This window comes from Borostomias antarcticus, assembly GCF_949987555.1.
Source record: "Borostomias antarcticus genome assembly, chromosome: 4".
In the NCBI taxonomy this organism is placed as follows: domain Eukaryota; kingdom Metazoa; phylum Chordata; class Actinopteri; order Stomiiformes; family Stomiidae; genus Borostomias; species Borostomias antarcticus.
The window spans coordinates 2,941,804-2,956,050 of record NC_140237.1 but is presented as its reverse complement, the minus strand read 5'-3'; the positions used below and the strand labels follow the sequence as shown (position 1 = coordinate 2,956,050).

The 14,247-nt window shown below is 44.3% G+C and overlaps 1 protein-coding gene across 1 annotated transcript; it reads left to right on the top strand.

The window, feature by feature from the left end:
* Positions 1-1,801: 1,801 nt before the first annotated feature.
* drd4b (dopamine receptor D4b) lies at positions 1,802-12,115 on the top strand (the record flags this gene model as incomplete). The annotated part of the gene is made up of 4 exons (XM_084437032.1): positions 1,802-1,993; positions 2,958-3,070; positions 7,579-8,189; positions 11,883-12,115. The coding sequence occupies exons 1-4, from the start codon at positions 1,889-1,891 to the stop codon at positions 12,113-12,115; spliced, it is 1,062 nt and encodes a 353-aa protein (XP_084293158.1). The 5' UTR covers positions 1,802-1,888.
* Between the last annotated feature and the right edge of the window lie 2,132 nt (positions 12,116-14,247).

Here is a 14,247-nt window from a genome sequence, read left to right as displayed (position 1 = left end):
CCATATCACCCCTATCATGGCATATTTGCACTGGCTCCTTGTCTCCATGGGAGATCGGGCATTTTGCTCAACTGCCCCCTGCCTTTGGAAAGCCCTCCCTCCCTCTGAGGGCACCACAGACTCTGGGTTCTCTTAAGATTGGTCTAAAGACCTACTTATTTAGAAAAGCTTTTTTTATGTAATGTGTATATTTTATATATTAATTAGTGTCTCATTCAATCTGTTACTATTCTGCGTATTATTCTGCTTTGTTTTCTTAATGATTATGTGATTGTTTCAGCACTTTGAGGCTGTCTGACAATGGAATGTGCTTTATGAACAAAACGAATTATATTATTGTTATTATTATTATTATTATATACTTGCCCTTCACCCCATTGCTCAGGGTTTGCTTATAAGTGAAGTATGTAGACTATCAGGAAGGGCAGTTGTTTCAAGTAACCTATTGTGTGAGTAAATCATTTTAGTTAGTGCATTTAAGAAAAATGTATATAATGCATATAGCAATAGCCTTTATAAGGAATGAGTAAAGAGTCTTATAGGTGCAGGCACACGCAGAACGGCCCCGCCCCGACGGGCATGCATACGCACAACAACAAGCACCATAGGCTATAGGCTAATGGAAAGGAGGACGCAATTATGTCATGACAATTGCATTTTGAACGGGCACATGACACTAGTTGACGGAATTACAATAACAAAAACATAATAGAAAAGACATGCAGTTCATCATACGGTGCAGCACCTACACATACAGTAGCCTTGCCTATTCCTCTACGAAATTACGAATACTCCTCTCTGAAAAGCAGTCCACTCAACAACAGAGCCGTATTATCGGCTATAGGCTACACCGAGGCTGAGCGCAGTGACGCATTAACAGTTCGCGGGATTAGATGTAATTTACGAAATTCCTCGTCCGCTGACTGTCTCCTGTCCGCTGACTGTCTCCTGTCTTCTGACTGTCTCCTGTCCGCTGAATGTCTCCTCGTCCGCTGACTGTCTCCTGTCCGCTGACTGTCTCCTGTCCGCTGACTGTCTCCTGTCCGCTGAATGTCTCCTGTCCGCTGACTGTCTCCTGTCCGCTGACTGTCTCCTGTTCGCTGACTGTTTGCCCGCGTCAAGTCGTCAACATCCACTAGTATTGTAACTTTCTGCATGAGCAGCAACATGTACAGCACAGCTCACTTTGGAGCTGTTAAATGTAGTCGGAGAGCGCGTGATATAGCCTAGGATATTTATGTTAACAAGCTATCCACCGCGCTTGAGTTTCGAGGAAGGGCCAGTCAACCTTCGCGTAAGCAGCTTGCCATTGGATTGACCTGATTTGTCAACTCAGGTAGCCTACCTCACTGAAAATCCCGCATTAGGCAGGGAGTTGATCGGCCATGCTACCAGCAAAAAAGCAAAGACAACATTATTTATTTGAGCGCTGTCATTGTGAAAGGTGGTGTAATCTCGGCCTAATATTGAAGATAAGGCTACTTGGAGAAAAATTGAGAAGCTTGGAAAGATTGTGATGCGTCCTGCGGGTTGCGCTATCGGTTTCGGGCGCTGATCTTAAAATAAAGCACTAGCCTAAATGTGTCTCACTTTCTTCACTAACGTTCACATGTTGGGACTTACAATAGCCTACATACTTCAAGACAGCTGAAAATGATGAATAGATGAAAACTCTTCTCGTCACGGCTGCTCTCGCACGGTCTAGGTGTCCAAAGAGGAATTTGCCAATCTGCGGTGGGTGCGAGAGGGGCGAGCAGTCATGTCGGACAATTTCAGCAACACGACACAGCCGGTGGTAACGGACTACAACTTTCCTGCTCTTATATTTGGAATATTGCTGATCATTTTTATTGTTGGTGGAAATGTGCTTGTGTGCCTTAGTGTTTACATGGAGAAATCTTTGAAAACTACAACAAATTACTTCATAGTCAGTTTGGCTGTGGCGGACCTCCTGCTGGCAGTGATGGTTCTGCCACTCTTCGTGTTCGCGGAGGTGAGTCTACCTTAGAGACCTTCGGTTCAGGCAAGCCTATATTGCCCTTATAGTGTGCGTAATTGATAACCCGAAAACATGAAATAAAAAACAACATGAAATAGTGAGTTGAAATAAGTTCGACTTTCAAACAGTCAGTGATGGAAGATAACATTCACGATGCCTATGGTAACAATTTGATCACGATTATTATTAATAGTTTAGTAGGCTAGGCTACTGTGAAATGTGAGAATGTGGACGATGCAGTAAATTAAACCCATACAACCAAACTCATGAGAAAAACAGACGAGAAAGAACATCCCGTTCAATGTCTTTCCCCTGATCCTTTCTGTCTCACCTGTCTCATTTTCCGATTGCAATCTTACTAAAGGTCATTTTATACAACTGTGAATTCCATATGCGTCATCTGGGACGCATGTAAATCAAATCTTTAGTGAAGTATAATCAACAACACAGTAGGCATTTGAATTACACCAATAACACGAAACCAACACGTTTTATCTATCTTTCTATCTATCTATCTATCTATCTATCTATCTATCTATCTATCTATCTATCTATCTATCTATCTATCTATCTATCTATCTATCTAATCTATCTCTGTCTGTCTGTGTCTGTCGACTGTATCACAACTTCTTTAGAGGTGTGTGACTGAAAGAAATATTGTCAATCAATGATTTGGAACCCGTTATCTTGTTAACTGAGAGCTGTTACAGATAGTTAATCATCTGGTAATACTAGTCTTTTTCAACATCTTGGGCCTGTCTCCTTGCGGTGCCTGAGGCCAATTTACGGTAAAAGACAGTCTGAAAGTAAACATACTATTCATCAGCCAGGAGAGGAATGAGGGCACACTCACACACAAACGCAGACAGTGCTGTATACTGTTTCACATTTGTATATGTCAGAATTGTGAGGACTGTGTGTGTGTGCGTGTGTGTGTGTCTATGCATGCTGCGTCCAGTTCCAGGGTGGAGTGTGGTCCTTGAACATGCTGGTGTGTGACGGCCTGATGACCATGGACGTGATGCTGTGCACTGCCTCCATATTCAACCTCTGCGCCATCAGTGTTGACCGGTCAGACTTCATCCACCTCAAACACCACCTGTCCAGCTACCTTTCATTTCACTCTCATATTGTGGTGCACTTGATCCAGTTTTGTACCCTTAAAGGACAATGCTCGTTTTTGACAACCTGGACCTTATTTACGACATATTATAAGACGTTTGACTCACCGAGATCACTTTGGTGTAGTTCGGAGGCCTGTAGAAGAAATGTAAAATCCAGCTCGAGCCAGTATATCCATGTAATGGCGGTGATCGGGGCAACGAGAATGCAGCTTCTAAAAATCTATTTTCTGCCGCGAAACGGTTGTTTTCATCAATCTGTCTGGATGAATCGCTAGTTGTGGTTACATAGAGAGCATAGGTCTGTTGTGGTATTTCCCATGCCTCTGTAATATGATCTTTAGAAACGTCGTTTGACACGAAATAGCTTCCTTACTTGCTCCAGCACGCATGCGCACAGCGTGCGGGAGCAACGATTGCGCGCTGTGCGCATTAGTGCTGGAGCAAGTGAGGAAGCTATTTTGTTTCGAAAGACGTTTCTAAAGATCATGGCATGTGAAAACCACAACAGTTATGCTCTATGTAAGCACAACTAGCGATCCATCCAGACAGATTGATGAAAACAACCGTTTCGCGGCAGAAAATAGATTTTTAGAAGCTGCATTCCCGTTGCCCCGATCACCGCCATTACATGGATATACTGGCTCGCGCTGGATTTTACATTTCTTCTACAGGCCTCCGAACTACACCAAAGTGATCTCGGTGAGTCAAACGTCTTATAATATGTCGTAAATAAGGTCCAGGTTGTCAAAAACGAGCATTGTCCTTTAACTATATCACCACTGGGGAATAATGCTAAAGTTGTCCTGACAGGATGGGTCACTTTATCTGATACACATCTTTATGTCTTGTTCAGTTCATATGCCCTTCGTTTTACCCAAGGTCAGATTCATGTTTTATGCCCAATGTAGAACATAAAGAATGCACTGTGTGCCAATGGTCTTTGATAGCTTAAGCTTAAGTAATAAGCTGGAAGAGACAAAGGAGACAAAATCACAACTTTCGCAGACTGCCTACAATTAGCCATTGTACTTAAATGTATTTTCATTATGTTCCCGCCTTCACCCCATAGCTCAGAGTCTGCTGGGGCGATAATATAAACTGGAGAAAATGTGAGGTGGGCTAGCTGCTGCAGCTGTATGTAACAGCTACTGCTAGAAGTACTATGGACCAGGCAATCTCCATGCACCCACTGGCGAAGACCGTGCGTCTCTAGCCCACTCAGGGGCTGAATTGTCTGTTGTCTGAATGGTCTGTGGCGTGGACAGTGGCGTGGTGACAAGACTCCGCCCCCTCAGGTCAGAGCTGGTCGGGGACAGTGTACCCCTCTCTGGGCAACCTACCTGCCCCCACTGGTGAAGACCGTGTGTATCTAGTCCACACAGGGGCTGAGTTGTGGGGCCCGTGGCGTGGACAGTGGCGTCGTGGTGAGACTCCGCCCCTTCAGATCACATCGGGGCAGGGCATTGACCTCCGGGCACTGTCCATGTACCCAACAGTGAAGACAATTTGTCTCTAGCCCACCCAGGGGCTGAGTTTTGGGTTCAGTGGCGTGGTGGCGAAACTCCGCCCCCTCAGGTCAGAGCCAGTCACGGACAGTGTACCCCTCTCTGGGCAACCTACCTGCCCCCACTGGTGAAGACCGTGTGTCTCTAGTCCACTCAGGGGCTGAGTTGTGGGGCCCATGGCGTGGACAGTGGCGTTGTGGCGAAATTCCGCCCCCTCAGATCACATTGGGTCGGGAGCAGGGCATTGACCTCCGGGCACTCTCCATGTACCCAATGGCGAAGTCCCTTTGTCTCTAGCCCACTCAGGGGCTGAGTTGTGGGTTCTGTGGCGTGGATAGTGGCGTGGTGGCGAAACTCCGCCCCCTCAGGTCAGAGCCAGTCACGGACAGTGTACCCCTCTCTGGGCCTCCCACCTTCCCCAACCGGTGAAGACCATGTGTCTCTAACCCACTCAGGGGCTGAGTTGTGGGGCCCATGGCGTGGATAGTGGCGTGATGGCGAGACTCCGCCCCCTCATGTCATAGCAGGTCGGGGACAGTGTAGCCCTCTCTGGGCCACCCACCTGCCTTCATCAGTGAAGACTCTATATCTACCACACTCAGGGGAGTGGTGTGGTCTGTGGTGTGATCCTACTACTGTAGTCATAAAAGTGTGCCTGTACCTTTAAGAGAGCCAGCTTGTGTCCCAAAATTCAAATCCCAACTGACACTCTGAACATCTCTCATTCACTTCAGTGGGAATGCCATTCTGGCTTCAGACAACTCTCTCAAAAAGTATAAATGTTACAGCTTAGATATTGACACCGTAGGAATCATGGGAACATGCTGAACATTTTAATGTAGAACATGTCTGTGTAGCTTAAAAACTGTAGCCATGGTGACAAGTTAGAAAATGGGTATGAATTCAGAATTAGCAGCACCAAAGCTAGAGTGCAGCGTCATTCGTTTCAATGGGGAGCGCAGTTGCCGAACAAATCGTCATACAGCGAAAACTATAAGTCACACAGCTTATCAATCAATCAATCAAAGCTTTATTTGTATAGCGCATTTCATACCCAGAGGCAACACAATGCGCTTTACAGAGAACAAGGGAGGTGGGCATACGACCCACTCTCTACTATGCCAGCTTAGATACTTACATTGTACGAATCAGCACAGTTGTGTGAACATTTCGATATATATTATGTGTGTGAGCTGTCAAAACTGTAGGAGTGCCAGCAGTTTACAAAATGTGTGAATATTTTCAAAGCAACAGCTGCCACCACTCTAAAAACGTAATGATACTGAACATTCCACCAGCAGTTTCAATTGCACAAAAATTACAATTAAAAGTTAAATTACTAAAAGAAAAAAGAAAAAGACTGAGGAGAATATTAATAAAAACTACAAAGTTCATTTCCTGGAGAAAATGTGAGGTGGGCTAGCTGCTGCAGCTGTATGTAACAGCTACTGCTAGAACTACTATGGACCGGACAATCTCCATATCAAAAGTTAGAGTGCGTTGCCATACGTTTCAATGAGGAGCCCAGTTGCCGAACAAATCGTCATACAGCGAAAACTGTAAGTCACAAAGCTTAGATACTTGTACGAATCAGCACAGTTGTGTGAACATTTTGATATGTAATGTGTGTGAGCGTTCAAAACTGTAGGAGTGCCAGCAGTTTACAAAATGTGTGAATATTTTCAAAGCAACTGCTGCCACCACTCTAAAAAAAAAGTTTCTGAACATTCCAAAAGCAGTTTCAAGCAGTTTCAATGGGACAAAATATTGTTTAAAAGTTAAATTTCTAAAAAACTATAAAAAATCTGAATACATCCGTTAAAGTGCTAAACATCGGGAACATTTTAAAGTTTGAATGAAGTTTCTAGCACAAAGTATGAAGACGTTATAAAGGAGACAAAAAATGGGGAGAATAATAATAAAGAAATAGTGGGAATAATTAGAAATGGTGCTCGGCGAGCACAGACCTCCGCCCATGAATGCATTTTGTTGCTCTGTGCATCGGCATGTGCCAGAGCAGGGCATGTTTGGTATTGCTGTATTCGTTAGGTCCAGAGCTTTATGCCATTTCAAACCTTGTGTCTCTGTGACCTTCCCATGTCGAGATACATGTTTAAATTCTCCCCATTGACAATTAATGGGGCGGGGGGGGATTCGCCGGCCATGTTTGGGTGGCTCGTGGACCCGCCCCATGATTCGGATCCACTCCAAAATGTAATGGGTTATAAATTGGCCCATGCTACACCCCTCCACCGTGTTTCATGAAAATCGGTCTGGTAGTTTGTTGCGTAATCATGCAAATAAACAGACGGACGGACACACCACCGAAAACATGACCTCTCGCCCTGCGCTGTCGCTGGGGCGGAGGTAAAGATATGTTTGTTTATAGAGGGAACAGAGAGAAAGATGGAGGGAGGTAACACAAACTATGATTTAGGTGCAAAGGATTAGACGGTGTGGGGAACACTGAATCTGTGGAGAACGTGATTGAGCTTTTGGCTCTAATATCCAATTGAATAGCAGATATCTGATTCTGAATATCTTATTGTCCACTCTTTATTGCCAGAAGCTTAATAGATGATGGATTGACCATTTGCCATTAACAAAGAATTAAATGTTTGACTAAATTAATATATTCTGTCTCATAATTGAGTGTACTTTGTTTTATTGTCATTATTATCGAATGTTACAGTATTTTTAAATCCTGGCCCAAGGGACACAGAGGTGCACTTCTCTGGTAAAGCACAGTGGATCCCATCCTTCACCAAGCAGTTCAACTTTGATCAAAAAGTTTAAAGTGCTTTGTTGGTGCCGCTCTAGAAAGAAACTGCATCCTTCGGGTTCCCCACAGGCACAAACATGGAAAAATCTAGACTAGCTGCAGTCTCTCACTATCCAGGCCCCCTCTGGTCTCCTCCCTGAGGCATCGTTCTCCTCCTCTGCTCTGCAGGTTCATCGCTGTCTCCATCCCCCTCAACTACAACCGCAAACACGTGGACCGTCGTCAGATCGTCCTGCTCTCTGCCACCTGGCTGCTGGCGCTCGCCGTGGCCTCGCCCATCATGTTTGGCATCAACAAGGTCCCTGGGCGCAACCACGACGAGTGCAAGCTGGAGGATAACAACTACGTGGTGTACTCCTCTGTCTGCTCCTTCTTCATCCCCTGCCCCATCATGCTGCTCCTCTACCTCGGGGTGTTCCAGGGCCTCCGGCGCTGGGAGGACGCGCGCAAGGCCAAGCTGAAGAGCAGCCTCCAGGTCTGCCGGAGGCTCCAGCAGCACGCCGCCGCCACGGCCCCCCCGGCCCCCCCGGGGACCATCCCCGGCCCGCTGCCCATGCCCCTGCCCAAGATCATCGAGCTGGACCTGGCCCAGTCAGCCATGGAGGACATGGAGGATGACGTGCAGCCGGAGTGCCCCATCCCTCCAGAGTACAGGAAGAGCTCCATTGAGACGGTGGCCAACCCGGAGCTGGGCTACAACCAGCACTCCTCCAGGAACAAGAGGGCCAAGATCAACTGCCGGGAGAGGAAGGCCATGAGGGTGCTGCCTGTTGTGGTGGGTGAGTGACCCTGAGAGCTGCAGTATGACTGGTTGGGACTGGTTATGACCTGCTTATTACCACAGGGGTGATTAATACGTTAGTAACTGAGTTGAAGTGAGGTTTGGACAAGTGGAAATACTCTTTCTAATGAGGTTCTGTTCTGTTTTTGTGATAGATCTTGATACCTACAGTATATAGTATTGGTGTGTATTTCTTCAGTACACCTCCTGAAACAGCACTTGTTCTGTGGTTTATGTTGTTTGGTATGGTGATCTGAGGCTATTGTACTTGCCCAATGTACTAGTACACTCCCTGGACTCCTGCTAGTCTAAGGATTATACAGTGATGTGTATAATCTTCACCATAACTTAAGATATGCCCCTAAATAGATCTTGTTAATGCCCTCTTATCTTTAAGACTGACTACAGTATAAGCCTGTATGCATTACATTAAGGCACATTGTGTTGCCAGTGATCAAAAGCTAAAGGTCTATGGTCATTGACGGCCATATTGAGACACAGTGATCCAGGTGGCTAAAAATGCTTTTGGCTGACCATCCCTCACTGACTAAGTATAGGTTAAGCCTTCAATCCAATTATTATGCAACACTTGCAACGTCTCTTAAGATGATCTTAGCTGTAACATTTCTTGCAGTGCATATATCTCAGTGCATATATCTCAGTGCATATATCTCAATGCATATATCTCAATGCATATATCTCAGTGCATATATCTCAGTGCATATACTGAAGCGCAAGAAGTTTACGCCGATCCATTTTGGCAGTTTACACTAATGATCTAAAACTGTTTCATGAATCAAATTAGTTGTTGAATTAAGAGACCAACAGCATAAAAGAGAGACCATGTCAACCATGGTCGTTACTGCTGCTCACACATTGGTTGGTTCAGGAGACCTTTAAAGGAAGCTGAGTCTCGCAAACCAACTGTGAACCAATCGGGTATTAGCAGACAGGTGTGAACCAATCGGGTATCAGCAGACAGGTGACCACGGCTAAGCTGTTCAGGCTGTCCAAAGGCATTAGCAGGAAATACACCAAGGAGTTTTTACAGTACACTGAAACACACTCAAAATAACATGTGACCTCCACTCTGTGGACAAGGTCTGACTCAAAGCATTAGTCATTGAGAATAAGTTAAGTTATATGAAAACATGAAAGGACAAGCCGTTTGTGAAGGCTTAATTTGCTGATCACAGAATGACCTCTGTTTTGCCAAAAACATTTAAACATTTATTTTTTTTACAATTCATTATTTTCAACAGCAAATTTCAGCTAAATTGCTTTTTCACTAAATGGCAGAGATAGACAAAAGATGGCATGGTCTCGAGTTGACGTCATTGAGCTGCTCTTCCCGTACGACAATGCAATGTGCATGCAAACGACTGAAGAATAAGTACCTCTGCCATTGCTTCTTCACCATTTATTCTAATCTTCTACCCTCCTGCGGTGACCAAAAATATTTGGCAGGATTATTGTTTTTGTTTTCAATGCCAATGGGGATGCCCATTTTTACCCTATCAATGTTAACAGGGGTGCCCTGGTTTTACAAAGAGTTTTACACACCTCCCTAATTCAAAGCCTGCCATCTGTTCTAAAATGATTTCATTAGTAGAATTATGCAGTCTCACAACACAAGTCCCAACCATTCTTCCTTCTGGAAACTGAGCTATACATAACTAACTCCTCTACCTCTCTCTCAACCCAAACTGAATAAATCACCCATCCAAAGAACCCTCGTTATCAATAATATAAGGAAATACCTGAGAAAATGGATATAAATGACTAGTATTCCCTTGATTTAATGGATAGGCTACTGTCTTCACCACTCTGGCTGGTTAGGGAAACTAAGCTCATTTGAAACATCTGCTCTGAGTGGAGGGTTGAAGGTGGGGTACCTGCTGATTGGAGGGTTGAAGGTGGGGTACCTGCTGATTGGAGGGTTGAAGGTGGAGTACCTGCTGATTGGAGGGTTGAAGGTGGAGTACCTGCTGATTGGAGGGTTGAAGGTGGGGTACCTGCTGATTGGAGGGTTGAAGGTGGGGGAGGTGCTGATTGGAGGGTTGAAGGTGGGGGACCTGCTGATTGGAGGGTTGAAGGTGGGGGACCTGCTGATTGGAGGGTTGAAGGTGGGGGAGGTGCTGATTGGAGGGTTGAAGGTGGGGGACCTGCTGATTGGAGGGTTGAAGGTGGGGGACCTGCTGATTGGAGGGTTGAAGGTGGGGGACCTGCTGATTGGAGGGTTGAAGGTGGAGTACCTGCTGATTGGAGGGTTGAAGGTGGGGTACCTGCTGATTGGAGGGTTGAAGGTGGGGGACCTGCTGATTGGAGGGTTGAAGGTGGGGTACCTGCTGATTGGAGGGTTGAAGGTGGGGGACCTGCTGATTAAAGGGTTGAAGGTGGGGGAGGGGCTCTTAGGGGAGGGTTGAAGGTGGGGGACCTGCTGATTGGAGGGTTGAAGGTGGGGGAGGTGCTGATTGGAGGGTTGAAGGTGGGGGAGGGGCTCTTAGGGGAAGGTTGAAGGTGGGGGAGGTGCTGATTGGAGGGTTGAAGGTGGGGGACCTGCTGATTGAAGGATTGAAGGTGGGGGAGGGGCTCTTAGGGGAGGGTTGAAGGTGGGGGAGGTGCTGATTGGAGGGTTGAAGGTGGGGGAGGTGCTGATTGGAGGGTTGAAGCTGGGGGAGGGGCTCTTAGGGGAAGGTTGAAGGTGGGGGAGGTGCTGATTGGAGGGTTGAAGGTGGGGGACCTGCTGATTGAAGGATCGAAGGTGGGGGAGAGGCTCTTAGGGGAGGGTTGAAGGTGGGGGAGGTGCTGATTGGAGGGTTGAAGGTGGGGGAGGTGCTGATTGGAGGGTTGAAGGTGGGGGACCTGCGTCTCCCAGTAAGTAGTGCAGCGATCTATCTGTATTGCAACTACTGCTTGACTGAGTATTCATAGAAATTCCATCAACATTTTTGAATTATTAATTGAGGCAGAGGGCACTGAGAACGGTGGTTATGCTTCTAATCTACATCAGCAGAGCTAATCTTTTATTCATTTATTCATTCATTCCATTCCATGAAGGTAATTGTTTCTTGAAAACTTGCCAAATATTGATGGGTCAGTGTAAATAAGTATTAACTGTTATGGTGCCCCCATGAATTGGATACGAGTTATCAACCGCACATATAAAATCCCACAGGTCTGAGAAGTGTTTTTTTTCCCCATAACATTTATTTCTCTTTCATATTTAGTATCTTTTCTGCAAAATGTCAACCAAGAAAATGGCATTTTCTGCAAGAGCAGGATAAGGCAAATATACAGTAAACAAATGGACACATTTGTTGGTTCGTTCAGTTGGTATGTTGGGCTGCACAAAATAATGGGTATGTCTCTTCAGTTCAAACATCTGTGAAATAATAATACATCAGGCATGTTCAGTTTGATTTGCTGTGGGGCATTGGTGGAGAAGATATGGTTGATTTAAACTGCAATAACTGAAACATCTCAAGTTTTGCCACTGACCGGAGCTTTGTTTAATTACCTACAGTAGAAATGCATCTTTCCCTCCTTCCTTCCTTGAAATTTCAGACCTCACTAGCTCCATGAAAACTATGAGGTGTAGTCCTACAGTAAAGCCCAACAATAAGTACTGTAGTGATACTCTGAAGAAATGGAGAACAGGCCACTAACCATCCCACCGTTTTGCTTTCAGGCTGCTTCTTACTTTGCTGGACACCATTCTTCGTAGTGCACACCACCCGCGCCCTGTGCCAGTCGTGTGACATCCCTGCCGCTCTGATGAGCACTGTCACCTGGCTGGGGTACGTCAACAGCGCCCTCAACCCCATCATCTACACTGTCTTCAACACAGAGTTCAGGAAGTTCTTCAAGAAGTTCTTCCACAGCAGCTGTTGCTGGCATTCATCTCCTCTACAAAGACCGTGACACACAGTGGTGACTGACTCACCCAGTAGAGCTTGGACTCACACGGCGAGAGAGATATCCCTGTACAAAGACCAGGGCTGGGATTCCATCAAGCCCCCTCTAATAATGCTTTGCATTTTCTTTATTTACAAACTCTATACAGTGTGCACAAGGCCCTTCCTTTGTCACCCTATTCTTCCAGTCTGAAAATGAGACTAGGTAGCCATCTGCGGTTTTATAAAGCAAAATCATTCTGATTCTCTTTCCCATTAAGTAAAACAACATGGATTGCATGGATTAATCTTGACCAGAAAGTCAATGTGGGTAAAGATAAGATAAAAAAACATAAGGATGAGGGTTCTTCCCAGCCTCTTGCTATGAGAAGATGTTCCTAGTCTGGGAGAATTGTGAATCATAAGCCTACAGGACGTAAGCAAAAGGTTATATCTGAAGCCATCATCTATAGTATCTGTGTTTGTAATGTTCATGATAAAGATGTATGAGTGTTTTCAAGCAGTTATTCCTGTAATGCAAGGCTTTTTCTAGCGTAAATTGAGATTCATGACTACATCTTAATCTTAAGTAATCATGTTTAACCTATAGTAACATTATGTAGAACATATACAATAGGTCTACAGTATGAATATACGAAAGCTATAACGAAAGCTATATCTGTTCAAATCGGTCCAAATGTATTTCATCATTTCACTTTGTATATATTTTTTTTGACGTTTTAATATTTCTGCCTGGTACAGCAGTATGTATGTTTGGTCATTGACAGTGCCTACAGTTTGCCATATCCACATTTTATGTGGAAAGCTTTCCAATAAAGAGTAACATCTTTCTAAAATTATAGCTTGAACTCATGAATATCAGTCATTTACTTCTAGTGTCCTTGCTAAAACAACCTAAAAGTCATAAAAATATATATATTGTGAGAGGAATTTACTGCAGGAAAATTCCTTGATAGAGGTGATCATGAATCACATTCACATTTTGTGCTTAGAACAAGGAGTCCCTATTTGGGCTACTAGTGCCATGCCGTCCGTTCTGCACTTTTTAATGCACAAAATAAAATGATTTTTCTCATACAATAGGCTACTTGAAACAACTCCCCTTCCTTAATAGTCTTTTGAACACAAACTCAGTAAAGATCTAAAGTAAAGATCTTTTTTGTCAGAAAGTGACAGCGGTGTCAGGTGACAACATTGGAATATGGACACGGATTAGGGCTGGGTTGAAGAAAAAAAAAAAAGAAAAGATTAATCGATTCTGAATCAAATGATTCAGAATCGATTCATGAATCCCAAAATTGATCTTTTATGTAATGAATGAATGAATAAATGAAGGAATGAATAGTTCATTAATTCATACAATGATTCATTCATTCATTCATTTTTGGAAACCAGTATCGATTAGCAGCCGTAGTAGGCCTATTGATGTGTTGCATAACTTGGCAGTCATGTAATTAAGGTTACAGAAAAAAATAAAAATAAACAGGTTTTAGTAACACTAACCGAATCGATATTGAATCGAATCAAATCGTGATAATCGATTCTGAACCTTGTGAATCGGAATCGAATCGATTCTTGAAATTCGAATCGATACCCAGCCCTAATACGGATGTCTTCTCCAATTAGTTTAATGGTTTGCAAGCAGAAGAAAGGTTGTCTTACACTAATAAGCTAAGCCTTAGCAATGAGGTGAGGTACAACTATAAAAAATATTGAGAAGGTGCAAGTGTAATGGAATACATGGAAATGCATATTTGACGTTTTCCCCCAGTTTGGAGGAGGGGCTTTAGAGAGAGGCCTGAATGGAGGGGCGGGGACTTTGTCAGGTGCATTTTTCAAAATCTTTCAAAAAATGTCCTGAAGTCCAACAGGAAATCACAAACTGCATACTGCACCTTTAAGCCCTTCGTAGTGTTGACTTTCGTTGTCTTTTATCATTGTCCTTATTTAGCTCTGCGTTGTGTTTTGATGACAATAAAAGACGGCCCCCAATCTCACACAATACCACACAGTCCAGTGTCTCCTTGTTCTGATGTATTCCAAATAAATCTCTCCAACACGGGATTTGAGCGACATTGCAAAAGCATGTTTATTCCAGAAGGTTTGACATACAAAAGACGATGGCATATAGTCTAATGT